Raw genomic sequence first — 26,515 nt, 5'->3', positions numbered from 1 at the left:
AGGAGCCAGGAGCCAGTCTTGCAGAACCAGGTCCTCTTGCTGCTGATAGTGAGGTTGTCAGATGCTGCTTCCCCCTGGTGGCCGTAGGCTGCCCTGCAACTCTGAGACCACGTGATTTCTGGGAACAGGACCTCCCTGGAGGAGAACTGAAACTTAGGGCGGGGACTATAGCAAGGGGCGGAGAGATTCCGAAGCCACCTAGCCAAGGAACTAAGCTGAGTTTCGCCGAGCGCTGGGACAGCCTGGACAGCAGCTCAGGTAAGATCAGCCAAAGAGGAGAATGAGCCTGGGATCTAGGGCTGGAAGGGCCAACCAGATTGGAGGTGGGGGGTGGGGACTCCTGGGATCTTCTCTGCTAGACTGAGGGATAGAGGCCTGTGAGTTAGGAAGCAGGAGATTTGGCCTGAGAATGAGATTGAGAGACTGATAAGGGACACTGGCTGTATGTATAGGCAAAGGACAGGAAGGCCTGCTGGATTGCTCTGAGAGGAAGGTTCTGCCCCAACGTCAACTGACCCTGTTTGTTTGCTTCCTGGCCCTGCCCACTTCTGGTGCAGCTCCACCCCTGCCCCAGCTTCCTAACCCACCTACCCTTGGGGCAAGCATAGGAGAAGGATGGGAGGCAAAGCATAGGTTGTGGTTGTATAGGTTGGAGGGTGTTTGAAGAGGGCTGAGACATCTCTGAAGCAGATACTTCCTCAGCAAGTGCTTGGAAATGTAGACAGGGCCTCTCACCAGGAACAGAACACCAGGGGAATTGTCTCCCAAACAATATATTCCTTAAAAGTTCTAAAATTAAGACCAATGCCTAAGGTTTCCTCCTAAATGTCACAGCTTAGAATGTTAAAAAGAATGTTTTGAGTTTTTTGTTTTTGTAATTGCTAACAATAGCAGAGTAAAAACACTTTTGTCTCAGAGAATGTTGAGTTTTGTCTGGAGCCAAAAGAAGATAGTTGTGGTCTCTGGAGCCCATTGTCAGCATCCAGCCCCAGTGGCCAGGGTCACAGGAGATGTTCTCTCCCAAAGGGTAGTTCTGATGCTTCCTACTCCTCTCATCCCCCAGGATGGCATCAGGCAGGGTGCGTTGTACCCGAAAACTCCGCAACTGGGTGGTGGAACAAGTGGAGAGTGGGCAGTTCCCAGGGGTGTGCTGGCATGATACCACTAAGACCATGTTCCGAATTCCCTGGAAGCATGCAGGCAAGCAGGACTTCCGTGAGGACCAAGACGCTGCCTTCTTCAAGGTGAAAGGGCCTGGGAACCACCATCCCCTCCGAATGAGGGATGGAGTGTACACCCTCAAGGGTCTGTGTCTCCTGGGTCTCACTCAGATAAAGGAGAGTAGACCTAGCTGCATCATTTGCAGAGCCCAATACAAAATTAAAATGCGGAGGGAGGCCTCATTGAAAAATTAGGATTTCGGCTGGGTGCAGTGGCTCACGCCTGTAATCCTAGCACTCTGGGAGGCCGAGGCGGGCGGATTGCTCAAGGTCAGGGGTTTAAAACCAGCCTGAGCAAGAGCGAGACCCTGTCTCTACTTAAATAGAAAGAAATTAATTGGCCAACTAATATATATATAGAAAAAATTATCCGGGCATGGTGGCGCATGCCTGTAGTCCCAGCTACTTGGGAGGCTGAGGCTGGAGGATCACCTCAGCCCAGGAGTTTGAGGTTGCTGTGAGCAAGGCTGACGCCATGGCACGCACTCTAGCCTGGGCAAAAAAGCGAGACTGTGTCTCAAAAAATAAATTAATTAATTAAAAAAAAGAAAAATTAGGATTTCAAGATGGCAGCAGCAGAGCATAAACCCAGCCACGAGCCCTACTGAGCTCAGGGACTTTGTGAGTGCTCAGGCCACACGCCTGTTAAGGGCAGCCCTATTGGAGGGGCAGTTGGGGTCTGTAACACTCTGCCTCTTCCCTTCCTCTCTTTCCTAGGCCTGGGCAATATTTAAGGGAAAGTACAAGGAAGGGGACCCAGGAGGCCCTGCTACCTGGAAGACTCGCCTGCGCTGTGCCCTCAACAAGAGTCCTGAATTTGAAGAAGTTCCCGAGAACGGCCGTATGGATGTTGCAGAGCCCTACAAGGTGTATCGGCTACTACCGCCAGGAACCCTCTCTTGTGAGTGTCCCCTTGCCCAGCCACTCCTGGAATCAGCAGAGGGGGGAGGAAGGATATAGATGTGACCCTCCCTGGGGCCCCTCAGGGTTCTGGCCTGTCCCTGCCCTTGGGGAGCTGCTCTCCAGGCTCCCCCTCCTAGTCCTGCCCATCCTTTCCCTGTCTAACACCCCTCCCTTACCTTCTGTGCCTGTGTAAGTCCCTGACCTTTCTCTCCCCCTCAACAATTCCACAGCCCAACCAGGAATCCAGAAATCACCATCAAAGCGACACTACAGTTCTGTGTCTTCTGAGAAGGAGGAGGAAGAGGGTGCCATGAAGAACTGCATACACAGTCCCTCCTTGCTTCAGGGCCCCCTTGATAATGTGAGAGCTGGGCAAGGAACTGGGTGGGCCTGAGTGCAGGACAGTAACGAGAGGGAGAGGTGGGCCAATGACAGACTCTGTGTCTGCAGGAGGAGGCAGGGGCTGCTGGGGGAGCATCCCATTCAGACAGCAGCGGCAGCAGCGGCAGCAGCGGCAGCAGCCACAGTCCTGAACCACAGGAAGGTACCACCTCTCCTGTCTCTTGTGTCATCCCCTATGTCATACCCACTGGCTCTAGGGACTCCCCAGTCCCAGTTTGGATGACCAGTGCCTTTGCCTCCCTTCCAGGTGCAGGCACAACTGAGGACCCCTTTCAAGGGGATCATGTGTCCCCGGAGTTTCTGCCCCCTCCAGAGTCAGGTACTTGACATTTCTAACTCTTTCCTGCCCCTTTTCCCCTTGGGTCTTCTCCCTTTGACTATGTTTGTCTTGTCTAAGCAGTCAGGGCTTGCAGCAAACTGAGCCCGCCTTACCATAGACTGAGGCACAGATTTCTAGGCAGTGAGAATTCCACTTGCCTGTCCAGACACCAGAAAGCTTGCTTCTCAAATACCACCCTACACATTCTGTTTCCTGGAGATCCACATTAAGACATTGATTTCTTTGGGCTAAATAGAGGCCCAGTCTCCAGGGACCTTCTTGCAAACTCCAAGACTCTGGGCATAAGCCCTGAGACCTCAGGGTGAATTCCCGTGTTAGTTACTCTCCTGAGTGATAGGAAAGCCTAACAAGAAGCCCCTGGCTGGTGAGGGGGCAGAAGTGAAGATGTACCACTGGGGAGAAGGGGGCTGCTGACAGCCTGTGTGCTCCTCCAGCACCAGGTGCAGCTGGGCTCTTCTATCCCCAGACTACTCGCTGCTGCTCACCTTCATCTACAGCGGGCGCGTGGTGGGCAAGGCCCAGGTGCAGAGCCTGGACTGCCGCCTTGTGGCTGAGCCCTCAGGCTCTGAGAGCAGCATGGAGCAAGTGGTGTTTCCCAAGCCTGACCCACTGGAGCCCACACAGCGCCTGCTGAGCCAGCTTGAGAGAGGTGTCCTGGTGGCCAGCAACTCCCGAGGCCTCTTCGTGCAGCGCCTTTGCCCCATCCCCATCTCCTGGAATGCACCACAGGCCCCGCCTGGGCCAGGCCCACATCTGCTGCCCAGCAATGAGTGCGTGGAGCTCTTCAGAACCACCTCTTTCTGCAGAGGTGAGGCTGCTGCTGCTAGGCACCTGAGTCTCCCGCCACCTCTTAGGACCTCCTGGGCCCAACTCGGTGGGTCCTGTCACCACCCTGTTAGCAGATCCTCAATTGTGGTCTGTGCATGGCCCCCCTGCTCTTGGGTGGTGCACATCCTGTGTGACCATACACTTAGCCTGGCAGCTCTCCTTCCCCAGCCAAGGCCATGGAAGATGAGGTTCAGGTGGAGTCCAGCATAAGAATGTCACTTCATGGGGAGCAGCATCACACTAAAGCATATAATAATTGTGAAGATGCACAGACAAGTCGGCACAGAGATTTTGAGGCTCATGGCCCTCTTCTGCATACACACTGGCACACAGCCATCCACACGTTTGAGAGAGCTGGCTCATGTCACACCCCCAGCCCCACTGCACCCTGTCTCTGCCATGCTGTAGGCATCCCCTAGGGTCGCCCCTCACTCCTGTCTCCTCCTGTAGTTTCAGTTCCAGCCCCCACTCAACTCTAAATCCGACCTTAGGAGTGGGGCCAGGAGAATAGGGGGTGCAGAGTGTGGGTGTTCCCAGGGCCAGGGACACCCTAGCACTGGGAGGTGTGAGCAAGCAGCAATGATGTGAGCACTCAGTGTTAGCAGCCAGGGCTGCTGCCAGTCAGGACTCTCCTAGGGGAGAGCTTTTCAAGTTGTACTGTAGTCTGCTACTCTAAACACTTCTTATTTGAGCAAGGGGCACCCGTTCCTGTTTGTACATGGCTGAGTAGCACTTAGTTCCCGACATTTCTCCTAACTCTATAGCTCCTGCGCTGGCCTTGGTCTCCACGTGCTTCCCGCCTCCATCATGGATTCCTCACTATGGGAATTCCCCACTATGTGGCCCTCTCCTCTCTTTTCTTTCTTCTAACCCTTGACCCTTTCTCTTTCAGACTTGGCCAATTACCTCCAGGGCCTGGGCCCCCAACCCAAGTTCCAGGTAACACTGAATTTCTGGGAGGAGAGCCCTGGCCCCAGCTATATGTCACAGAATCTTATCACAGTGCGGGTAAGTTCAGAGCAGAGGCAGAGTAGTCTGTCTGATGGGGGTGGGACAGTGGTATTCCAGGAGGGGAAGGGGTCTCCAGGCAGGGAAGCAGCTCCTGGGGGTAGTGTCCCCCCTGACTTCACTGACTGATACCCTCTTCCCCATCTCTTCCTGCACAGATGGAGCAGGCCTTTGCCCGACACTTACTGGAGACTTCAGAGGAACGGGCAGCCGTTCTGTCCCTGATGTAGAGCCTGGGGACCCACCTTCCACCTCACCTCTCTGTTCCTCCTGACTCCTTTGAAACAGACTCATTCTCTACCCTGTTGACAAACCCGCTTCCTTTGTGATAATTCTCAGTGGCTGACTGTGATAGTTATGTCCTTGAGCTTTTTCACATACGCTGGCTGGTGGAGAACTCAAGGATAATTTTTTTTTTATTTTTTGTAAAAAAATCTTTGAGATAAACTGTCTTTCATCTCTAAGGAACTGGGAAATTCCAAATGGTATGAACTCAGGGGGCCTTTCCCTTTTCCCCTAATCCCCAACTCTAAAGCCAAGCACTTTATATTTTCCTCTTAGATCTTCACTAAGGATTTAAAATAAAATGTTACTGAAAGAGGAAGCAGTATCTGATTTTCTGAGAGAAGTTGGTCCTGGGAGACAGTAGAGATGTAAACTGAGGAGCAGAGCAGTTGGCTTCTCTCCCTGTAGACAGCTCCAGCCCCCTCTCCTCCCCACTGCCCACAGGTTCTGGTGAGGATGCTGCTTGGGCTCTGTGGGTTCTAGGCCTGACACTCTATGAAGAAGTACCCTCTAGGAAACCAAGATTAGGGAGAGGGTTGGGGTCAGCCACTAAGAGGGCCACTGAATCTATAGTCAGGCAGTGTAGCCACCAGCTTTTTTTTTTGAGACAGAGTCTCACTTTGTTGCCCGAGCTAGAGTGCCGTAGCATCAGCCTAGCTCACAGCAACCTCAAACTCCTGGGCTCAAGCAATCCTGCTGCCTCAGCCTCCCGAGTAGCTGGAACTATAGGCATGCACCATGCCCAGCTAATTTTATATATATATATATATTTTTTTTTTTTTTTTTTTTGCCAATTATTTCTATTTATAGTACAGACGAGGTCTCACTCTTGCTCAGGCTGGTTTCAAACTCCTGACCTTGAGCGATCTGCCCACCTTGGCCTCCCAGAGTGCTAGGATTACAGGCGTGAGCCACTTCGCCCGGCCTGTATCCACCAGCTTCATGTGAGAAAATCTGGGCTCCACAGTTCTTGGCTAGTGGCCTCTGATTTGGGCCTCAACAACAATGGACCTGGGATTAGCCTCTGGACTGAGGTCTAAATGAACAGAAGACACTTGAGGTTGACCTGAAACTATGGTCTAGAGCAGGGGTCCTCAGACTTTTTAAACAGGGAGCCAGTTCACTGTCCCTCAGACCGTTGGAGGGCCGGATTATAGTTTAAAAAAAAACTATGAACAAATTCCTATGCATTCTGCATGTATCTTATTTTGAAGTAAAAAAACAAACGGGCAATACACCCGTGTGTGTGGCCTGCAGGCTGTAGTTTGAGGACGCCTGGTCTATAGGCCCTGGGACCTGAGAGCAGAGAAAAGAGCTGCTGAACCTGTATCTGCTGCCTCTGTCTCTATGGAGACGTATCAGTGGTGCCTCTTCCCCCAGCGTGAAGTGTACTGTCACCCTAACAAGAGGGAACTCCCAAACTGGATTCCTCACTCTACCTCAGCCCCATAAAAGACTCCAGAGCCGAGCATGGTGGTGTGCACTTGTAATCCCGGCTACTCAGGAGGCTGAGGTGAGTGGATTGCTTGAGCCCAGGAGTTCAAGACCAGCCTGGGCAATGTAGCGAGTACCCCATTTTATAAAGAAAAAGGCAATCTGGCCTAGACTACCGTGTCACCAACACCCTCTTTGCTGAGATTTGAGGACTCCAAATCTGCTAACACTTCCTTATCCCTTGTCTTCATTTTGCCACCAAATCGGAAATTCTTCCTTCACAAGGCCGCTTGTCATGTACTTTTCTGTACACTCACTCCCACCAGGCTAGTTCCAAGCCAGGTCACCACTTACCTGACTGCCACAGCCTCCACTTCTCCCTTGCACATGACACCTTGACTAGCTTTCCAGACTTCTTCCTATCATTTCACTCATACAAACCCTCAGTGGCTCACTGACATGATCAAATCTAGATACTGAATCCTCCTAGGATCTTCTTGCTGTCTCACTTGACAAGTCTCAGTGCTGCCTTTGAGCCTCCCTGCCTCCATGGACCTTTCTTCTTCCTTTCAGTCTTGTCCATTATCCTCCTGGGAAACCAAGAGCCTAAAAGGGTTGCACCAGCAGTGAAGACATTAGGTACTGAGTACTGAGATGCACAAGCACTGTTGTGCCCTCAACTTGCTGAAATCCTTCCTGGACCTTCTTTGTACATGGTCTAAATTACCTCCCTGACTTCTGTTTTCTCTCATAGCCTACATCCAATTCACCAGCAGAGCCTGCCATTATTCCTTCAAAATACATCCAGAATCTGACTACTTCTTTCTGCTTCCACCAACCACACTTTGGAACAAACCACTATTATCTCTTGTATCTCTTCCTACTTTCTTCACATCTTCTCTGTTTCCACTGTCGTCTGCCTTCAGCCTATTCTCGATGCAATAGAGAGCCTCTTATCATATAAATCTGATTATGTCACTCCTCTGCTCAAAACCCTCCATTGAGCCGGGTGTGGTGACTAATGCCTGTAATCCTAGCACTCTGGGAGGCCAAGGCAGGAGGATCACTCAAGGTCAGGAATTCAAAACCAGCCTGAGCAAGAGTGAGACCCCGTCTCTACTAAAAATAGAAAGAAATTAATTGGCCAACTAAAAATACACAGAAAAAAATTAGCTGGGCATGGTGGCACATGCCTGTAGTCCCAGCTACTCGGGAGGCTGAGGCAGAAGGATTGCTTGAGCCCAGGAGTTTGAGGTTGCTGTGAGCTAGGCTGACGCTATGGCACTCTAGCCTGGGCAACAGAGTGAGACTCTGTCTCAAAAAAAAAAAAAAAAAAAAAAAAACCTCCATTGGCTCCCTCCCAACTCGCTCTGGGTAAAAGCCCAAATCCTTACAATGACCTCCAAGGTCCTGTGATGTGGCCCCAGCCTCCTGTCTAACCTTTCCGTTTGCCATTCTTCCCCTGGGTTGCTTTGCTCCAGGCTTCTTGAACCCACCAACAAACACATTTCTCCCTCAGAATCTTTGCACTTGCTGGTTCTGTTATCTAAAATACTCTTCAAGTAGGCACATGACTAGTCCCCTCTTCAAATATCCTCTCTTCAGAGGAGGGCAAGGCTTCCCTGAGTACCCTGCCTAAATAGCAGCCCTCCTTATCGTCCTATGCTGCTTCATTTTTCTTCATAGCACTAATCACCACTTCACATATTTCTGTTTATCTATTTGTTATCATCTCTCCTTCCCTGCTCATGAGAACAAGGACTTGTTTTGTTCCTTGCTGTAACCCCAGTACCCTAGAGGAGTGCTTGCATGTGTCTATTATGTGATAGACACATAATAAATACTTGCTGAATTGAACAAATAGATGAGTGAATGAACAATTTATGTTTCTTGCTTATCTCCTAAACTGGGTTCTAAGTACCATAAGGCTGGTGTCCCTACTTTATCATCTTTGTGTCCCATAAAGAACACTTATAAACAATGATAACTTATGTACAGTGATTGGAACAATTTGTAAGCATCATACTGTTAGGGTGTGAAGTCCACACATGGGTGAGAAAGATTTCTCAGACAAAGTTTAGCACAAAGTTTATTTTCCCTCCCTGAGAAGAGAGAAGGCACAGTGCTGGAAATAAGAGAGGCACTGGCCCTGAGGCCAAACCACTCTGACTCTTTACTAGGGCAGGCTGAAGACGGGTTACGGGTTATGACTGTAGCCCAACTAGCAGAAGGCAGCTGAGAAACTGCTGTGTTGGGTTTTTCTATTTATCACATAGCAGATTGATAGCAGAAATTAGTTTCTTCTTTCCTCTTGATAGCAGGTGGCATCTAGTACCATCTCTTCTTGAGGAAGCGGGGAAAGTTTGCATTCCTGCTATCCACTCAGGAACTTTTTCAAGGCTGTTTAAACAATACTCAAAACCCTTTTTATAGGCAGTGAATTTTGATGACAGTCCATCAGATAGTCACCCCTTTGCTCCCCTCTCCTGGAAACTTTTCCTCTTTCAGAATGTGAATTGACCAGCTCTAGCTAATGTTAAGAGGATTTATACCTTCTTTTGTCAGCTCAGCTTCTTTTAATTGCTGTAAACATCTCTGTAGGAGAGATATTCATTCCTGTTACTAACCTTAGAGGCAGGGTTTATGCTATTCTAAGTGACTGCCAGTTAGAAATTTAGTTTCTTTTAGCCCGTTAGCAAGACTGTTCTTTCATGGGGTAGAAATCGATTTAGCTGAGCACAGTGGGATAGGGTTTGGGAACACTGGAATTCAAGAAAGCAGAGTTGCCAATCAGGTCGTCACAAAGGAGCTGTGTGGTGTGGGAGAAACAATCTGTATGGGCCTCTGTTTTCTCATCTGTAAAGGCATGGCTTAGACTAGATCTCTAAATCCTTTTCAGATATGACATCGTGGTTGTAAATATAGGGCAACTGCACATTCGTTTGACAAATATTTACTGAGCTAGACACCAGGCACTCACTGAAAAAACAAGACCCCAAACTCAAGAGCTCCCAGTTGAAGGGGAATGTACCATGTTTCCCCTAAAATAAGACAGGGTCTTATATTTATTTTTCCTCAAGAAGACACCCTAGGGCTTATTTTCAGGGGATGTGTTATTTTTTTTAAGTACGGTACAACAATCTACATTTATTCAAATAGAGTTAAGTCGTCTTCTTCTGGAACATCATAACTCTCCAAACCCCGAATTCCATCCTGAATTTCTTCTGACTCTATTTCCTTTAGAACCATTGGCCCTAATCTCTCATGTTAAGCAACAGAGCTCTCATGTGGCAGATGAGAAGGGCTGCTCGTCTTCTTTACCGCTCCGCTCCGTGAGGAAATGCACGGGTTGTGCAGATATGCTGTGTAGCCACGCCCATCACTAGGTCTTATTTTCGGGGTAGGGCTTATATTGCGCAAATGCTTAGAAATCCTACTAGGGCTTATTTTATGAGTAGGTCTTATTTTTGGGGAAACACGGTAATAAGATAGGGTCAGCTGAGCTGCAGTAAGAGCTAAGTCTTAGGAAGAAGCACGCCTTGGAGTCAAGGCAGAGGCAGTCATTCTAGGCTAAAGAAATGGCTGTGCAAAGGCAGGAGGCATGGGGACACAGACGTTTGTAACTACAACCTTAATTTTACACAAAGAATTGTTTCAGACAAATGGCTTTTGTAGGCCGAGAATATGCTCTGCATCCAAAAAAGCTAGTCTACTTCAGCCAGAACAGTCACTGGGGAAAATGACCACATGGGACATGCCCACAACCTATGTCCTTCAAGTTTAGGAAATGATCCCATAAGTCCTCTCTCACTGTTTCGTGTTAAGCTGACTTCTTCCTTGCTGACTTGTAGTGTCTCCAAGGCCACCTTACACCTTTTCTAATTCCCCAGCACTTGACAGGCCCCAGGTAGGAATACAATCAGACTTGGTGGAATGTGGGGGGAAGGGCGGGGTCTAACCGGAGCTCAGGCACCCTGAGCAGGGTCAGAGCACTTGCCCCCGAAATGACCCGACCTCCCCTACCAGCCGAGGGGCCCTTGTTACCATGCTCGCTGCGGGAAGAGACTGGGTTTGCTCCCCGATCATTGGCCAGCTGAGGAGCGCCTGTTACTAGAGGCGACAACGAGAGCCCATTGGTTGCGACACCTCACAATGGCCCCCCATCAGCACGCAGGGCCCTTCCGATTGGTTCGCTGCCATCTCAGGAGACCCTGTTGCCTCGAGCCCAGGCTACTTGGCTCCCAACGTGACCCCCTTTCCCCATTGGCTGTCCTGGCAAAAGCTGCTATCTAATAAGGAGCGAGGTGCAGAGTCACCGAGCCCGTGCTCCCTGTGTCTGGATCTAGTCCTGCGGAAGGGCGACCCCCTGGTGGCCAAGCTAGTGCAAGGCCCAGGAGCCCGGTGACGCTCCCTTGGCTTGAGGACTAAGTCCTGTAGGGGAGTCTGGGTCTCCCCTAGAAGCTCCGCGTCTCCAACCTGAAACCCAACCCGGGAAGCTCCAGTAAGTTCGACGCAGCCACGTGGCGTGCAGACTGGACCCACTCGGGGCCCACGGAGAAGGGGGTCCCAATTCCTGTGTCCCTGTTTAGTTATACCCTTAGTCGTTTATACGCCAATTGTTGATCGCTTCATTAATTTGGCTTTCTGCGTCCTCCCTCCACCCCCTCCCACCCCCACGCCGCGCCACCTGTCCAAATCCTTACTTCTCTCCCACTGTGTTGGGAATCCTGTGTCCTAAAGAATTCCGATTGAGATCCAAACCAGGGAGTGGTGGAGTCGAGGGTGAACGCCGGGAGGGACGATGTTCTACTATCCCAACGTGCTCCAGCGCCACACTGGCTGCTTTGCCACCATCTGGTAAGGGCGGGGCCGGTGGACGCGCCGGGAGGGGCACCCAGGGATCTCAGCCTGACTCTCTATCCGCACCCTCCTGCACTCCCCTCCCACTCCAGGCTGGCAGCAACACGTGGCAGCCGGTTGGTGAAGCGCGAATACTTGAAGGTGAACGTGGTGAAGACCTGGTAAGGCCCAGAAAAAGGCACAGGGAACGCGCTTAGTGCGGCGGAGTGGGTTGGAGGATCCGGTGGGCAGGGCTGTAGAGCCGTTCCTGGCTGCAGCGGTGATCAGGACACGTCGTTCCCCCAGCGAGGAAATCATCAATTATGTGCTGGTTCGAGTGCAACCCCCGCTGCCCGGCCTGCCGCGGCCCCGCTTCTCCCTCTATCTCTCAGCCCAGCTCCAGATTGGCGTGGTCCGTGTCTACTCTCAACAATGCCAGTACCTCATGGGTAAGGCTGGGAACACTCAGAGATGGGGTAAAGCTGAGTGGCCCTCCACTAGGCTGGCTCTGTACCTTGCCCTCCATGCCCACAGAGGACATCCAGCACATCCTGGAGCGCCTACATCGGGCCCAGCTGCAGATCCGCATTGATATGGTGGAGCCTGAGCTGTGAGTGTCCTCTGGGAACTGGGACCACCCAACCTTTGGTGGAGCACCTACCCACTTGGCCTCAGCCTATCTCAGTCTCAGTCCTTGACAGCCAACTTCTCTCCCAGACCCAGCCTGCTGCTTCCTAACCACTTGGCCATGATGGAGACCCTGGAAGATGCTCCAGACCCCTTTTTTGGGATGATGTCTGTGGATCCCAGACTTCCCAGTCCTTTTGATATCCCTCAGGTAGGACTCATGCCCCCAGAACACCTGACTGATGAGCTGACAATGTAGGTGGGAGGTGTTGGCCCTGTGCTAGTCTGACACTAGGGTTAGGGAAAGGGAGCCTGCCATAGCTCTCCCCTACAGGAGATGTGCAGGCGACTATCATGGTGGACCCATCCAGGCAAAGCCCCTTATCCACTCAGGGCCAAGCTGATAGGTGGTCTCCCCACTGGAGGCAGCTTTTGTCCCCATGTCCCATTCATGTCCACACTGTTCTCACTGCTGAGGCCCTAATCCAGGACCTTACTATCTCTCTGCACTGAGCTTCCTTACCTGTGTCTTCCATCCATTCCCAACACTTCCACAGCTTAATGTCCCAAGCCCTTCCTTGGTTCTCCAAACAGTGGCTCCTGCTGCAAGCAGAATACTAGCATTTGGGGCTCTCCATGCTCTGGTTCAGAGCTAGCCATCCCCACACTTCTCTCAGGAAATCCCCTGGACATCTTGGCTCCCAAAGGATGCCTGGCCCCTATGCCCCAAAGATGCCACATCCACGTCTTTGCTTGTGCTGTTTCCCTAGACCATAATGGTCACCCTTCATTCTGTTCTAGTGAGTCCTACATATCCTTACAGACTTGGCTCAAATACCACTCTTTTCTTATGAAGTCTTTATCCCACTCCCAGCCAGAACCAAATGCAGTTCGTGAACTCAGCACTTTACTGGGGCCTTGGTTTGTCCTTTGCCTTGACTCTTGTTATGGTCACAAACTTGTCTCCCCAACTAGACCATATGCCCCTTAAGATCAAGAATCTTTTCTGTTCACTTCAGTCTCCCACAACACTTGACATAAGGATGCAGTGCTTCTTGCATCCTTGGCAAATTGACAAAAGGCTAGATAATTGGGAGGGTGGGTGGTAAGGGCAGGAACAGGAGGAAAGGAAACCAAATGACAAGTGGGTTTATTGCATGCTGATGTCAATGCCACAAGAATGAGACATAAAAGATTACCACCCATTGTCTAAATAAGGGTGTGAAAGTGGGAAAGCAGAAGGATGAAGCTGAACTCTTATCTTTTGCTCACAATCTCTTCCCAAAGATTCGACACCTCTTAGAGGCTGCAACCCCAGAGAGAGTTCTTGTGGAGATCCCTCCTGAAGTTCCTACAGAGCCCAGGGAGCCAGGTCAGCAGAGAGAATCTTCTTTGTGGTGAGAGGCACAGAAAGGCCCAAGAGCTAAAGAAATGACTATCTTTGAGCTTCTCTTAAGAGCCAGGTGCTGTGAAGTGCACTTTATGTGTATAACCTCATCACTGCCTCACAAGAGTCCTATGCAGTCAGATTTTCTTATCCTCACTTCACAGATGAGGAAAGTGAGGCTCACAGTGGTTAAGCAGTGTACCTAGGGTTCGGTTGCCAGTGACTGGCTTGGGTCTGACTAGAAGCCAGGCTGACGTGACTTCAGAGTCCATACTTTTGCTTCACTGTGTGGGTGTGGGAATTTAGAAAGAAACAGAAGGGCTGGTGTGACTTCCCTGCCTGCCCCTCCAGAGAGGATTCCGGTTACTGTGGTGTCTCCTGAGGCCATCACCCTCCTGGAGGCAGAGCCCATCCGCATTCTGCAGATCGAGGTGAGTCATCTCCCTGCACACAGGGCCTGAGGCCCAGCCCTCTTGCGTCTATTTGTCTCTGCAGAGTCCTGCCTTCTCTCTCCATTTTCCCCACTCCCCACTCCTTGGACCCAGACCAGTGGTGTGCCTCCCATAATCTCTCTTGGATCCACTTGCCTTTTTCAGAAATGGAATTGAGTCCCCTCCCCTTGTTCTCTTTCTTGACAGGGTGAACAGGAGCTCCCAGAGATCAGCCGCCGAGAGTTGGACCTGCTGATTGCGGAGGAAGACGAAGCTATCTTGTTAGAGGAAGGCAGGCCTCCCCGGCCTCGTAGGGCCCCCCCAGAGCTAGAAGGTCAGAGCCCTCTCTTGTCGGGGCTCAGCAGCCCATCTCTTCTCTTCTGCCCTCTGAGCGCTGATCCTGTCTCTGCAGAGTTCAAGGAGGAGCCCCGGGCCCCAGAAGTTGCTGTTGCAGTTCCCCCACTCTCGCCTCCAGCTCCTATACAGTAAGGGCAGGAATTCCTAGACCACGGAGGGGGTCGGTGCTGGAAAGGGGGTCCTAATTTCTTTTGCCCACTTTCCCCCAGGGTGGAAGGGATAGGAGAGCCACTTCCAGGAGAGGTCGTAGGTCCTGAGGAGCTGAAGCTGATAGGCTGGGAGCCCGGGGTCCTACTGGCTGGTAAGTGCCCACCATGCCTGGAGTGCTTTCCTGGAAGCACCTCTGCACTACTGCAGACCAGGGCCTTGTATCCCAACTTGCTGAAGGGAGGACCCTGCAGCTTCTTGCCCCAGTGGCTGTAAGGGTGAAAGGGCTTGAGAGACAGCCAGGACCCTGGGTGTTGTTGCAGAGGTGACTCCCCCGCCAGAGCTGCGTCTGCCAGCCCCACCCAGCCCAGAGGTGAGTAGCATCCCTTCCAAGCCTCCTCCTTCTCTTCACTCTCCCTTCCCAGAGCTGCTTCCTCAAGCCCAGGGTTACAGCTAGCTTACAGAGGGCTTTCCTGCAGATCAGTAAAAGATGCCCCTTTCCACATGCGATTGCGTCTGGCCTGCACCTCCCAGATGTGCACCCTCACGCAAGGTATGAGCTGCACAAGCCTGTGGAGGCCTTGCCCAAGCCCTTTCCCCAGGTGCCTCTAGGAGCAGAGTATGGGGTCCTGTTAGCAGTCCACCAGGATGGCAGGAAAAGGAGTAACGGATAGCTTTGCCACCACCTCCCCTCCCCACTCAGCTGAGGCCCCTAGTCCCCCCACCTGAAAGGCCACCAGCTCGTCGCCGCCGCCAATTACTGTTCTGGGATGAGGAAACTCAGATCTCTCGGGAGCAATTCCAGGAACAACTGCAAACCAGAGTCCACTGCCGGGAGTGTGTGAGTGCAGACAGGCTCTGCTGGGGAGGGAGGGATGTCCTGGGGCAGGTACAGGCTGGGCCTTCTAAACTCCTGGGGGGGCATTTGTGAATTTGGTTAAACTCCCCTCCAATCCTCAGTAAGCACCTGTGACATGAATTTGCACACACACAACTCTTGGTGCTCCTTAGTGCACCCATGGGCACTCCACTAAAAAGTCCTTCCTTTTTTTTTTTAATCTTTTTTGAGACAGAGTCTAGCTGTGTTGCCCAGGCTAGAGTGAGTGCCATGGCATCAGCCTAGCTCACAGCAACCTCAAACTCCTGGGCTCAAGCAATCCTGCTGCCTTAGCCTCCCGAGTAGCTGGGACTACAGGCATGTACCACCATGCCCAGCTAATTTTTTCTATATATATATTAGCTGGCCAATTAATTTATTTCTATTTATAGTAGAGACAGGGTCTTGCTCTTGCTCAGGCTGGTTTCGAACTCCTGACCTTGAGCAATCCACCCACTTCAGCCTCCCAGAGTGCTAGGATTACAGGTGTGAGCCACCGCGCCAGGCCTAAAAAGTCTTTCCTTTAGCAATGAGCCTGGCAGGCAGTGTCATGAGCCTGAAAGGGGGCGGGTGTGCAGAGGTCCTAATGCACTGTGAAAGGTGAAGGGGCACCAAGGACTAGCTCCTTCATAACGGGGCCTCTGGCCTTTCCTCACCACGCAGCCAATGGTGCAGCCTCCCGAGAGGACACTCATGAGCCCTGCAGAGTTGTTCCGAACTCCAACTCACAGTAAGAATGGTGGGAATTGAGCTTGTAGGATCCTCAGAACCCAGATTCCTCACTCTTGGTGTTCCTCATGCCTCCAACCCTTATCCCCAGCTGGCTGGCTACCCCCAGAACTACTGGCTTTCTGGAAGCGCGGTGCCCTGCCACCTCCGAGCATGCTCAGGCAAAGGCTGCTCCAGGAGGCTGAAGAGGCTGAGAGGGCGGCAGCTGCTGAGGAGGAGAGGAGAAAGACTGAAACTCCGAGTGAGATCGAAGTAAGTGCCACAGTGCCTTCTGTGAAGCCTCGGTGCCCCGCTCTGCCTGAGCCCCAGCAGGCTGCCTTCTGCCATGAGGCCCAGGGCACAAACTCACTGGTCTTGCGCCTTAAGGCCCAGGCCCCAGACGCTCGTGCTGCTTGGGGTCTTAGTTCTCCTTCTCCCATCCCCAGGTCCTGAGGGAGGCCCAGGAGCCCAGTGGTCCCCTCATGGTGTCTTCAGGTAAGCACCTGGAGAAGAGAGGACAGTGGGGACCACCACCCTAACCACTGTCTCAGGAAACAAGGACCCCAACTGCTGAAGCTGTTTTTATCAGAGTAAGGGTGTGTAACATAATGAAGTGTAGATCTACTCTATTCACTTCTCCCACCTATGCACTTTTTTTTTAAATTTGAGACAGAGTCTCACTCTGTTGCCTGGGCTAGAGTGCCATGGCGTCAGCAACCTCAAACTCCTGGGCTCAAGCAATCCTCCTGCCTCAGCCTCCCGAACAGCTGGGACTACAGGCATGTGCCACCATGCCCGGCTAATTTTTTCTATGTATTTTTAGTTGGCCGATTAATTTCTTTCTATTTTTAGTAGAGATGGGGTCTCACTCTTGCTCTGGCTGGTTTTGAACTCCTGACCTCGAGTGATCTGCCCGCCTCGGCCTCCCAGAATGCTAGGATTACAGGTGTGAGCCACCGTGCCCAGCTACGTATGCACTTTTAACAAGTCACTGCAGCTCTGGCATCTACTCAGACCAAGTGGCCACAGGGTCCTGACTGCATAGAGCCTAAAGACTCCCTCTCAGCACCTTTCCTCCCCTCAACAGAGCTCTCCTTGGAAGCAGCTGAAGAGGAGAAGTCCCGTATCAGCCTCATCCCACCAGAAGAACGGTGGTAAGCTGGCAGGCTTTGTGGGAGCTGTGGGGGAAATGGCTGCTAGGATGGGTATGCCCCTCATCACTGTCACAGCTGCCACTTTTCCTGCATGACTCCCATGTTCTCTTAGGGCCTGGGCTGAGGCAGAGCAGCCAGAGCCCCTTGCATTGCCCGTGGTGCCCGAACTCCCTGAGGTGCCCATGGAGATGCCTTTGGAGCTACCCCTGGAGCCTGGGCTGCTCTCACTAGAGTCCGTGCACAGGTACCAGGGAGGGGTGCCTCAAAGGGGTGGACCCGGGTTGGGTCTTCAGCTAACAGTTCTTGTTCCCTACAGGGCAGTGGCCCTGGAGCTGCAGGCCAACAGGAAGCCTGACTTCAGCAGCCTAGTGCCACCTCTCAGCCCGCGCAGGATGGCTGCCCGGGTCTTCTACCTGCTCCTAGGTGAGTGAGAGTGTGTGTGTAGGGTGGGGACACACAGACCAAAGGCTGATATAGGGACTTCCCACCTGACCCGCCCTCTCTTCCCCTCTTGACCAGTGCTCTCAACACAGCAGATCCTTCACGTGGAACAAGAGAAACCGTATGGGCGCCTCCTGATCCGGCCAGGGCCCAGGTTCCACCAAGATTAGAGGCCATTTACAAAGCTGCCAGGAAACTGGTTACGTTAAACCAAGTTCTGCCTCACTGGGCCCTGCCTGCCTTGTTTCTGAATGTGCATCTCCATCCTTCCTGTTCTCAGAGCTACTGTTTAAGCAGAAAACAAACTGCCTTTATTACAGTATGATGTCATGACTCCTTTTGTAACAGATCCAGCCCTGGGGCTACCCCTGGAAGGCAGCAAGCAGGGCTGACTCAAAATGGGTCTGAGGCCCAGAATCTTTGGTAAGGCGTGAGCTGGAACTGGGCTGAGAGGTGGTCTTAGGGCCTGTTAGGGCCTGAGCAGGCTCTGTTCTCTGCCCCAGCTGCAGCCTGCAGTCTAGGTGAGGCCTAGTACAGCCTGGAGCTCCTGGGCCTTGTCAACAGGCAGTGAGCCCAGCGCCGTATGGAAGCTGTCGGTATGCTGTTTGGCCAGTAACGTCAGGAGCAGCAGCAGTGCGGCCTTGGTGTCTGGGTGGAGAATGAGAGGGAGAGGTCCTGGGGGAGGACTGGGACCCTCAACCTTTGCCACCCCAAGCCCTCTGAGACCCACTGTTCCCCACCTCCCCCCAGCCCCTACCCACAACTGCCACCCTCACCTTGTGGGATTTTGTCATCAGCCAGAATGAAGCTGCAGATGCGCAAGAGCTCAGGAGCCACATCTACAACCTGTGGGGAGAGAATGGCTGACTCAGAGGCAGTAGCAGCCCTAGGCCCCAGGACTCGGGTGGGTGGTCAGGAGAGGGCAAGTCTCCTTTTAGGGCTGTCTGAGCCTCATATTGATTCACAGGCATGTGAGACAACTGTGAACATGAGAAAGACCAATGAAACATGGTGGTGGTAATTTTTTTTTAGAAAAGATAGGGGATGTGTGACAAGAGGATTAAAGTCATAGCCTGAAGAACAAAAGAAGCCGGGACACCCAGGAGGTGCTCCACCAACACAATAGTCTCTAAAGGTGTAAGACAAAGGTGACACAGAAACACTGGGACATGAGTCCAAACCCAGCCACATGGTACAGGGAAAACGTCTTTAGAAAGCAGAGCGTCTCTGACTGAAATGTATAGTAGGCGGCCAAGGGGTACCCAGGGCTCCGTGCAGCACAGTCTGAAAGAGCTGCGGTCTAGGAAATTAGCCTAGGAAAGCTGCAATTTCTGGCTCAGACCAGAAAGTAGAAATGGAGCTCCCTAAGGAAAAATGCTAAGAGGAGAGAGGAAGCCCATCCTCTCCCATTCAGGACTGGCTGCCAATCCTTGTAGACAAATAAGAAAACGATGACTAGGGGATGTCTACAGACAGCTGAAATTGTAACGCTGCACAGTTGCAACTGCCACCACCTCTCCCTCTCCCTGAGACTGGAGCATTGCATTCCCCCGCTCTGAGGGCTGTCAGCATGGAGCGTACCTGGTCAGGGCTGCTCTGGTATAGGAAGCTGAAGAGGTGGCCTATGGTGACCCATTCCTCCAAGTCCTCCTTCAGTGGCAGGGCATGCAGCAGGGCAGCCAGCACCTGGAGATACAGATGCCTCAGGCCAACTGGCCCTGACCTCTCCACAACCCTCCTCGGCTTCCAGGCTCTGCCTGGCCACCCTCTCTCACCTGAGGCTCTGGTTTCCTTGTGGGACTAGCCATCAGCAGGCGGGCGAGCGCCCCACAGATGTTGTCACGGACACGATCATGTCGCTCCCGTGCCAGGAGGGGCAAAAGGAGCCCCAGCAGCTTGGGGAAGTGTCTGGTCCATAGTCAAGGAATGGGCACATACACAGGTAGACTTCACCCATCCCCAAATCCTAAGGACACTCTCCCAACCACTCCCCTCCCCTTCTGTAAGTTAAGGATACTCCTGGGCAGGGCGGCCACCATGTTCTGCCAGCACACCCAGCCCGAAGATGGCATTGCTCCGCACCTCAGGGTCTGCCTCCCGGGAGGAGCTCAACAGCACAGGGAGCAGCCGAGACACAAACTGGGCTGAGGCAGCACCCAGCCCCTGAATAGACTCCGCCAAGGTCCCTACCGCAAAGGACTTCTCTGCCACTGTGCAGCCCTGCTTCTGATGGGGGAGGGTGGGGAGGAGGAACACAAATCAGCCTGGTACCAGGATAAAGGCTGGGGTGGGCATGGGGTACACAAGTGAACTAGGGTTCCAAGCCAGAGGACGGACACTTACTGTCTTGCATAGCAGTAATGGCAAGAAACTGGCAAAGAAGGGGGCAAAGGTGTCTCCTCCAGCCGCAGCTGCCAGGGCCGGGATGGCCTCTCCAGCATGCTCTAGCAACATGGCGTCATATTCAGCCTGTGGAGCCAGGTCAGGGACTGGAACACCAGGGCCAGCTCTGTGTGCCCACCTCCCCACCATGTTCTACCACTGGCTACAGGTGGTCCCTGGGGCTGCCCCTCCCAGGCTGGGCTTTTTCACAGCCCAGCTTCTTCACCTGGTCTGTTCCCACCTATCACTCCAAGCCCACCCCAGTCTATAGTGCCTTTCTTGAACTCCCACTGGCTTAGTGGGATCAAGGTTACACCATTGTGGCCATTATCAATTTCTTCTGGTGGCCCTGGCTGCCCCAAGCCAAGCCCAAGTGCACACTCTACCCCTGCCCCCGTGAGACTATCCAGACTGCCTGGTCCCAAGTTTTCATCCATAGCTCTTACCTGGTCATCCTCATCCTCCTCCTCCTCATCAGTGTCCTGACAGGCTGTCTGCAGGAAGAAAAAGCTTAGCTTAGCCTGGGCTCTCCTCCTGCCCCTTCTCCTTTTCATGGGGGACAGGGATGGAGCTGGACAGCTGGATTTGTAGCCTCTGACTATCCCCCACCTAGGCCTGGCACTAGGGCCTCTTCCCGAAGCCCACCTGCCCTGCTCACCTTTCTCTGTAGCACAGCCTTGAGCATGCTGCAGAGCTCGGCAAGGCGCCCAGGGGGCTGCAGTGTTAGGGTCCCACAGGTGCGCAGCACCACCGTCAGGGCCTCCAGCACGGCCATCACCACCTGGCGCTCTTGTTCCCCATTCACTGCCTGCATGTAGGATGGCACCACTCGGGCCAGGGCAGCCTGCAGAGCTGGGGACATTTTTGGCTAAAGCCTCAGTCAGGCCCTGCCCCTCCCCCCTGAGACCACAGCCTGGCCCAGCCTCCCCTTCTTACCAGCAGTGTTGGGTTCTGAGGGACAACTTTGACATGTCTTGTACAATGCACAGCAGAACTGACCCAGAGCCTCATGGGCTGCCTTTCGCACATTCGGGTGAGGGCACTGTGGGACAAGGAGGGTGGAATGTGCCTGCTGTGTGCAGAGCTGAACACGGGTCCCCCAGCCTGAGGACCCCACCAGCTGTGCCACTGGCTCACTCACCTCCAGCAGTTTGAATACTTCTTCAAAGACACTTTCCATGTATGGAAGGAAGGCCACACTGTGGAGAGACATATGGCCGTGGGGCAGGGGCTCCAGGCAGGTTCCTAGTGCCAGGAAAGGACTAATGCTCACCTTGTGTTCACAGAGATCTCCCCCAGAGCAGAACAGGCATCTTCCTTCTCATCGAAGAAGGCATTCTCCACACTGTACCTAGAGTAAGGTGAGGAGGCAGTGGTGGTCAGGCACTAGGAGGAGCAGAGCTGGCACTGGGCCCTTGTCCAGAATCAAAGTCTAGATTCCTCTGACCCAGAATAGTACCCTCTCCGTACCCTGAGATCTCGGAGTCATCCTCCTCTTCCACATCCTCATCCATGAGCTCCTCCTCTTCCTCCCCATCACTCTCATCGTCAAACAGAAGGAAAGAGCTGCTTCCATCATACTGAGGCTGGATGGAGGAGGCACAGCAGGGCCTTTTGGCTCAGCTTGGCCCAGGAGATAAATCCCACCATGGGGTTGGCCTTGCCCAACTGGCCCAGTGCACCCACTCTCTGCTCACCACAATGCCCTCGGTGGAACGCAATGACAGCAGCATGAGCGTGGTGATTTGTGGCAGGTGGGGCGCCAGGTCCTCACCCATCAGCCCTGATAAGGCTGCAAACAGGCTGTACCTGGTTGAAGCAGAGAGAAGCTGTGTGGTCCTGCCTGCTATAGCCAGACAGGATGGGGGAACCTAGGGAAATCTGGCTATGGTCCAAAACCAGAGGACTGGAGTCTGGGGTGGGGACTGGGGGTCCAGCAGGTGGACAGGAGGGGTGGGGGCAGGGGCAGGGTGAGGGTAACTCACGTGCAGCGCCGCAAGTCAGGGTCGTCTACCTGGTCACAGAGGCCCAGCCCCAGCTGGCAGCATTCCTCAGCCAGGGGCCTCATGGGCTCCCCTACTGCTCGTGCCAGCACCCCCAGTGTCTCTGTGGGGTCAAGGGCTCCGTTAGCACCAGGATATGGAGGTGGACCAGGGAACCAAAGGTGGCAGCGGGGAGAAGTTCAGAAATCCCACCCTACTTGTAGGTACAGCATGGAAGATGCCTCCTTTGATAAGAAGCCACCCATGCTGCCCTGGGGCCAGTCTCTGTGAACACCAGGTGAGCATCACACCTTCCCTGGTACTGGGAGTATCTCACTCACCCAGGCTCTGGATCTGCACAGGCTGAAGGTCCTCGTGACGTGTCAACAAGAATCCTTGCAGGTGTTCCATGATGGAGGGGAAGTAGGGCAGCAGGGATGCCTGGGCAGCTGTGGCTGCAGGACAGAGGGAGAAGCAGAGCTGAAGGGGAGCAGGGACCGCCTGCCACAGGCTCTCTGGGTGAACCCTATGCCCACACCTCCTGCCTTTCTCCTCACCAATGGCGCCAAGGGCGCTCACAGCCAGCTCCTTGGCCCGAGGACTGCTGGGACTCTTCAGAGGCTGCAGCATACACTCCATGAGCTCCGGAAGATAAGGCTGCACTTTGGGCCCTGTGGGAAAGGACATTCCTCTACCACGCAAACCAGGTCTCCAGCCTGCTGTGTGATCCCCTCCCTCTGGGCTGACCCTGCTTGTGGCCCTGCCATATCCCTATTTCCACAGGTGGCACCAATTGAGGTATATGCATATCCTGTGCCCCTTAGCCAAAGCTGTGGCCCCACCCTCCCCCCGTGCTCCCCACTACCGTCACTACCTAGGTTCTCCACGAAATTCTCCATGGCATAGCAGGCCTTGGCTAGGTGGTGTGTGTGTCCAGGAGGCACCGACTTCAGGTAGGCAATGAGCAGTGGCATCACCTCCCCTGAGTAGCTGCTGATATGGGGCTGGGAAAAGGAGCAATTGGGGCCTAAGTCAGGTTCACCTGTAGGGCACACGTGCCAACGGCAGAAAGGGAGCTTAATCAGATGAAAGCTGAGGGGAAGCTGGTCCCTGGCACAGGCAGGGGACTCTGAAGTGGCAGCTGTCCACATTCAGCCTTGCTGACCTGTAGGTTCTCTGAGAACTGGCCTAGGGCAAACAGCGCAGCATTGCGCACAACTTGCGAGGAGTCCTCCAGGCCCTTGCACACGATCTGCAGCAATGGGGACAGCAGTCTGGATAGGGGCAGGACAAGAGGATATAGTCTGAGAGGCAGGACCTAAGAGCTCTAGGCTAACCTGTTCTCCTCTTCATTTCCCCTGGAAAAATCAAGAATTTTCTGCCACCAGATGGTGGGCACCATCTCCTGGTCCCTATAGCTGGGATGCCATTTCATTTATCTTCCACACCATTACACTTTTGAGAATGGGAGAGAATGATACTGATAATTAAGCTTGAACAATAAGTATAGGGCCAGGCACGGTGGCTCACGCCTGTAATCCTAGCACTTTGGGAGGCCAAGGTGGGCGAATTGCTCGAGGTCAGGAGTTTGAAATAATAAGCATAAACCGCAACTGACATGATCCTCCACCCCATGGCCCACCCTCACCCCAGGACAGGGGAATAGACAGACCTCTGTCTGATATGGTCACCAGCTCCGTCAGACAGCACAGCCAGCACCAGGAACCCAGCTTTGCGCTGGTACGGGTTCTCGCTCTGCAAGGCCTCTTCCACCATGGGCATCTAGGGGAGTACATGGCATTCTCCTGAAACCCCTGCAAGAGCCTGCCCATTCCTTGGCAATAGGCCCTTTATGCCTCCCAGGGTCCAAACATCCTTGGCCTCAGGGGACTAGGCACACCTGGGGGTAGGGTCACCAGAAGGACTGTGCCACACTTACCAGCTGGGGACAGAGCTTCTCAGGGGGCAAGTGTAGTGCCAGCATATCCACAACCTGAGAAAGGATGAGAAGACTTTGCTCGACCCCATCTCTGCCTCCCTAACCTCCCATAGCCCCCTAACACCTTGCCCCCGATCCTGTCCCATATCCCACCTGTACAGCAAAGTGCTTGGGAGTCTCCCCCATCAGCCCAATGTCCAATTCCTCCTCTTCTGACTCCTGGTCCTCAGGATCCAACTGGCCCAGTGGGGGCTCAGCAGACATAATGGGGAAAAGGGTTTGCAGCAACGGTGGCAGGAGATGATGCTTCAGTAAGGCCTGACAGAGAACAGTGTCCCTGAGAATCTGCTTCCAAGATGGGCTCACATTAAAAATTCCCGGCTTTCAGGCCACAAGGGGGCCAACAGGAGACCAACAGGAGACTCCTAATCTCCCTTGCAGGAGCTGGGGTGAGGCCAGGCCAAGGCTTGACGCTGCATGGTACTTTAGATACCCTGAGATGGACAGAAAGCCCCTGGACTGAGACTAAAGGTGGAGATAGGAGTGGGGTGATGTGCATCAGAGGGCACCCACCTTGCTCTTGATTTTGACCAAGAAATTCAGGCAGCAGAGAATACGCACACGGATTGCGTTGCCCAGGGCCATGTTTTTAGCAACCTGCTCAGAGACAAACAAGAATCAGAGACAGGCAGGGAAACTCCCAGCAGTTGTGCAGCAGGGGCTGTGCCCTCCCCCCATGCTCACCTCCAGGCAGAATGTAAGGATATCAGAGAGGTGGGGGGTGATGATGGGTACTTCTGACTCCAGCAGTTCATCCAGGGTCTCCAGGGCCTCACAGGCTTTTGCCTGACAGACAAACAAGTCATAGGATTACCACACTCCTCTTCAGTGGAGAGGCTGGATGCTCCCATAGTCTCCTTCCAGCAGAGCTCCTGCCCACCCATGCTTACCTCATCTACAGGGATCAGAGTCTGCACTGCCACGATGAGCTTGGGCACCAACATCCGAGCAGTAGACTGGGGGGACACAGGATGAACTGAGTCACAAAAAGCATGATGCAGCCTAATCTCAGGCCCAGAAGTCAGCAGCTTCCTCATAGCTTGGACTCTCAGAAGGAGGCCAGGCACACCAGCCAGGCCCTACAGTATCCCTTCTCAATTGTTAGGAAGGCAGGTAAAGAACCTGAAGCTGTTCTGTAACCTTTAAGGGTGAGGACATAAAAGCCTAAGGAAAGGGAGCCAGAGAGGTAAGGGCCCATGTCTCACCACGTCATCAGAGCTGAGGTAGGGGGCCAATGCAGTCAGAGTGCGCAGGGAGTAGAAGAGCAGCCAAGGAGAGCCCACCTGGCCAAGAGTCTCATTCAGAAGCCGGAGAAGCTCTCGGTGGTGGGATTGGAAGGCCTGGGGCCGGGAGGTCACCACCACACTCAGCAGTAAAAGCCCCATCTGTTTGGAAGTTAGGGATGGGAAGGAAAAGCTTACATGGTCTATCCAGCCCCTCAGTCCCTACCTCCTGCCAACCATGTGATGGTACAGACCTCTCTCTCAGTGCTGTGGGGGCTGTGGGTACAGTGCTGAAGAAGCTGCATGAGCTGAGGCCAGCCCTCCAGGCCTTCCTTTCGAAAAATGGTGGCTGACAGCTGGGCCAGGCTGAGGCTCACACAGTGCCTGCAAACAGGAGGTCCCCCAATCACTCTCCAATACTCTCCCCTGCACCCAGTGGCCCAGCCTCCTGGGAGTGGCCAGGAGAGAAACCTTCAGGAGATATGAACACAAGTCTTTGCCAAGTTGGGACACATGAGACAGTAGCTGGAGGGAACCCAGCAGCATTGGGGGTATGTAATCTGGTGAGTTCAGTCTCGGCCTGAATCTCAGTCTCATTCTTCTGACTTGGGTTTGGCAAACTATCACAGCCCATTCTCAAGAACTTTAGTCTTCAACACAGCCTTAGAACCCTCCTTCTATCCTCGGACTGAAGTCCCTGCCTCCCAAATCCCAGCCCGGAGCTGAAAGAGAAGGCAGAAACCCAGAGAGGGTCTCAGCCTCGATAGAGTCAGTTAGGATCTGGAGAAGGCGGTAGGCACTTACTCTGTCTCTTTCTGCAGGGCCGTCAGAATCAGGGACTTGAGGCTGGAACACAGGTGGCAGGTGTTTGGTACCAGGCCGGCCCAAGAGCCGCCTCAGCCTGGCCCCGCCCCGCCCCAGGCCCAGCCCACCTCTCCCGTTGCTCCGCTGCCAGCCGTCGCCAGCGGGTGTTCAGTCGTCTGCGGGTCAGCACAGCCGCGAACTGGCGGATCTAGGATGAGGAAGTAGGGATGCGGGGGTCCGGGCAGGAAGATGCCGAACCGGCCACAGGGGCGGATACTGCCTGACCAGTGGTGTACTGTAGAAAGCTTGGCGGGAAGGGCAGGGGCCTCACCTGAGGGTCGGTCCCCGAGGCCAGCAGGTCGCAGAGAGCCGGCAAGGCAGCGGGGTCCCGAAAAGCGATCTGGAGCCGCTCAGTGGCCTGGGGGAAGGCTGGGGGTCAGAGTCAGCCCATTCCCGCAACCTCCCGCTCACCTTGGCAGCGTCCCACCTGCCCCGTACCCGGCGGATGCGCTCGGTGTCCGGCAGCAGCAGCTCCCGTAGGAGCTGCTCCAGGCCGGCGGGCTCCATGGCAGCAGCTGAGCCGCCGCTACGGGCCGGGAGGGGGAGGGACAGCACGTGGAGGTTCTGACACCCACTTCCGGCGGAAAGGGCGTTGCTGCGCGCCCCGCGGGTAGCGGGTAGCCAGGGTGATTCAACTCACTTCCCAGAGCTCCGGCTCTGCCACTTCCGTTAGGATG

At 53.7% G+C, this 26,515-nt stretch overlaps 3 protein-coding genes across 3 annotated transcripts; 2 read left to right on the top strand and 1 right to left on the bottom strand.

Annotated features, from left to right (window-relative positions):
- The first annotated feature begins 140 nt into the window (after positions 1-140).
- IRF9 (interferon regulatory factor 9) lies at positions 141-5,305 on the top strand. Its single transcript, XM_012756000.3, has 9 exons — positions 141-258; positions 1,064-1,244; positions 1,938-2,121; positions 2,354-2,484; positions 2,574-2,667; positions 2,773-2,844; positions 3,332-3,673; positions 4,586-4,701; positions 4,860-5,305. The coding sequence occupies exons 2-9, from the start codon at positions 1,065-1,067 to the stop codon at positions 4,929-4,931; spliced, it is 1,191 nt and encodes a 396-aa protein (XP_012611454.2). The 5' UTR covers positions 141-258; position 1,064; the 3' UTR covers positions 4,932-5,305.
- Positions 5,306-10,801: 5,496 nt separating this feature from the next.
- Positions 10,802-17,603, top strand: REC8 (REC8 meiotic recombination protein). Its single transcript, XM_012756013.3, has 20 exons — positions 10,802-10,921; positions 11,161-11,277; positions 11,373-11,441; positions 11,566-11,708; positions 11,794-11,869; positions 11,977-12,097; positions 13,174-13,258; positions 13,625-13,704; positions 13,912-14,038; positions 14,117-14,189; positions 14,271-14,362; positions 14,532-14,581; positions 14,912-15,049; positions 15,749-15,815; positions 15,906-16,066; positions 16,240-16,288; positions 16,881-16,947; positions 17,060-17,191; positions 17,264-17,370; positions 17,467-17,603. The coding sequence occupies exons 2-20, from the start codon at positions 11,222-11,224 to the stop codon at positions 17,556-17,558; spliced, it is 1,785 nt and encodes a 594-aa protein (XP_012611467.2). The 5' UTR covers positions 10,802-10,921; positions 11,161-11,221; the 3' UTR covers positions 17,559-17,603.
- A 73-nt stretch (positions 17,604-17,676) lies between these two features.
- IPO4 (importin 4) lies at positions 17,677-26,428 on the bottom strand. The gene is made up of 30 exons (XM_012756006.3): positions 26,277-26,428; positions 26,110-26,196; positions 25,907-25,986; positions 25,779-25,820; positions 25,229-25,358; positions 24,957-25,136; positions 24,642-24,707; positions 24,436-24,537; positions 24,265-24,348; positions 23,845-24,009; positions 23,692-23,745; positions 23,425-23,534; positions 22,918-23,026; positions 22,627-22,756; positions 22,310-22,423; positions 22,094-22,207; positions 21,756-21,876; positions 21,468-21,579; positions 21,241-21,356; positions 21,044-21,121; positions 20,912-20,969; positions 20,707-20,812; positions 20,429-20,622; positions 20,217-20,264; positions 19,732-19,857; positions 19,406-19,614; positions 19,164-19,296; positions 18,970-19,074; positions 18,165-18,234; positions 17,677-18,036 (listed from the first exon to the last, which is right to left on the bottom strand). The coding sequence occupies exons 1-30, from the start codon at positions 26,343-26,345 to the stop codon at positions 17,906-17,908; spliced, it is 3,243 nt and encodes a 1,080-aa protein (XP_012611460.1). The 5' UTR covers positions 26,346-26,428; the 3' UTR covers positions 17,677-17,905.
- Between the last annotated feature and the right edge of the window lie 87 nt (positions 26,429-26,515).

Source organism: Microcebus murinus, chromosome 6, assembly GCF_040939455.1.
Source record: "Microcebus murinus isolate Inina chromosome 6, M.murinus_Inina_mat1.0, whole genome shotgun sequence".
NCBI lineage: Eukaryota > Metazoa > Chordata > Mammalia > Primates > Cheirogaleidae > Microcebus > Microcebus murinus.
The sequence above is the reverse complement of the archived record's forward strand: the minus strand, read 5'-3'. Positions and strand labels throughout refer to the sequence as shown.

Excerpts from the sequence above, each read along its gene's own strand:
- IRF9 (XM_012756000.3), top strand. The coding sequence starts at position 1,065 with ATGGCATCAGGCAGGGTGCGTTGTACCCGAAAACTCCGCAACTGGGTG. Across the intron at positions 1,245-1,937 it reads AAGACGCTGCCTTCTTCAAG|GCCTGGGCAATATTTAAGGG; the intron begins GTGAAAGGGCCT and ends TCTCTTTCCTAG. Across the intron at positions 2,122-2,353 it reads ACCGCCAGGAACCCTCTCTT|CCCAACCAGGAATCCAGAAA; the intron begins GTGAGTGTCCCC and ends ACAATTCCACAG.
- REC8 (XM_012756013.3), top strand. The coding sequence starts at position 11,222 with ATGTTCTACTATCCCAACGTGCTCCAGCGCCACACTGGCTGCTTTGCC. Across the intron at positions 13,705-13,911 it reads TCCGCATTCTGCAGATCGAG|GGTGAACAGGAGCTCCCAGA; the intron begins GTGAGTCATCTC and ends CTTTCTTGACAG. Across the intron at positions 14,190-14,270 it reads TCGCCTCCAGCTCCTATACA|GGTGGAAGGGATAGGAGAGC; the intron begins GTAAGGGCAGGA and ends ACTTTCCCCCAG.
- IPO4 (XM_012756006.3), bottom strand. The coding sequence starts at position 26,345 with ATGGAGCCCGCCGGCCTGGAGCAGCTCCTACGGGAGCTGCTGCTGCCG. Across the intron at positions 25,137-25,228 it reads CCCACAGCACTGAGAGAGAG|ATGGGGCTTTTACTGCTGAG; the intron begins GTCTGTACCATC and ends ACTTCCAAACAG. Across the intron at positions 24,538-24,641 it reads CTCTGATCCCTGTAGATGAG|GCAAAAGCCTGTGAGGCCCT; the intron begins GTAAGCATGGGT and ends TTTGTCTGTCAG.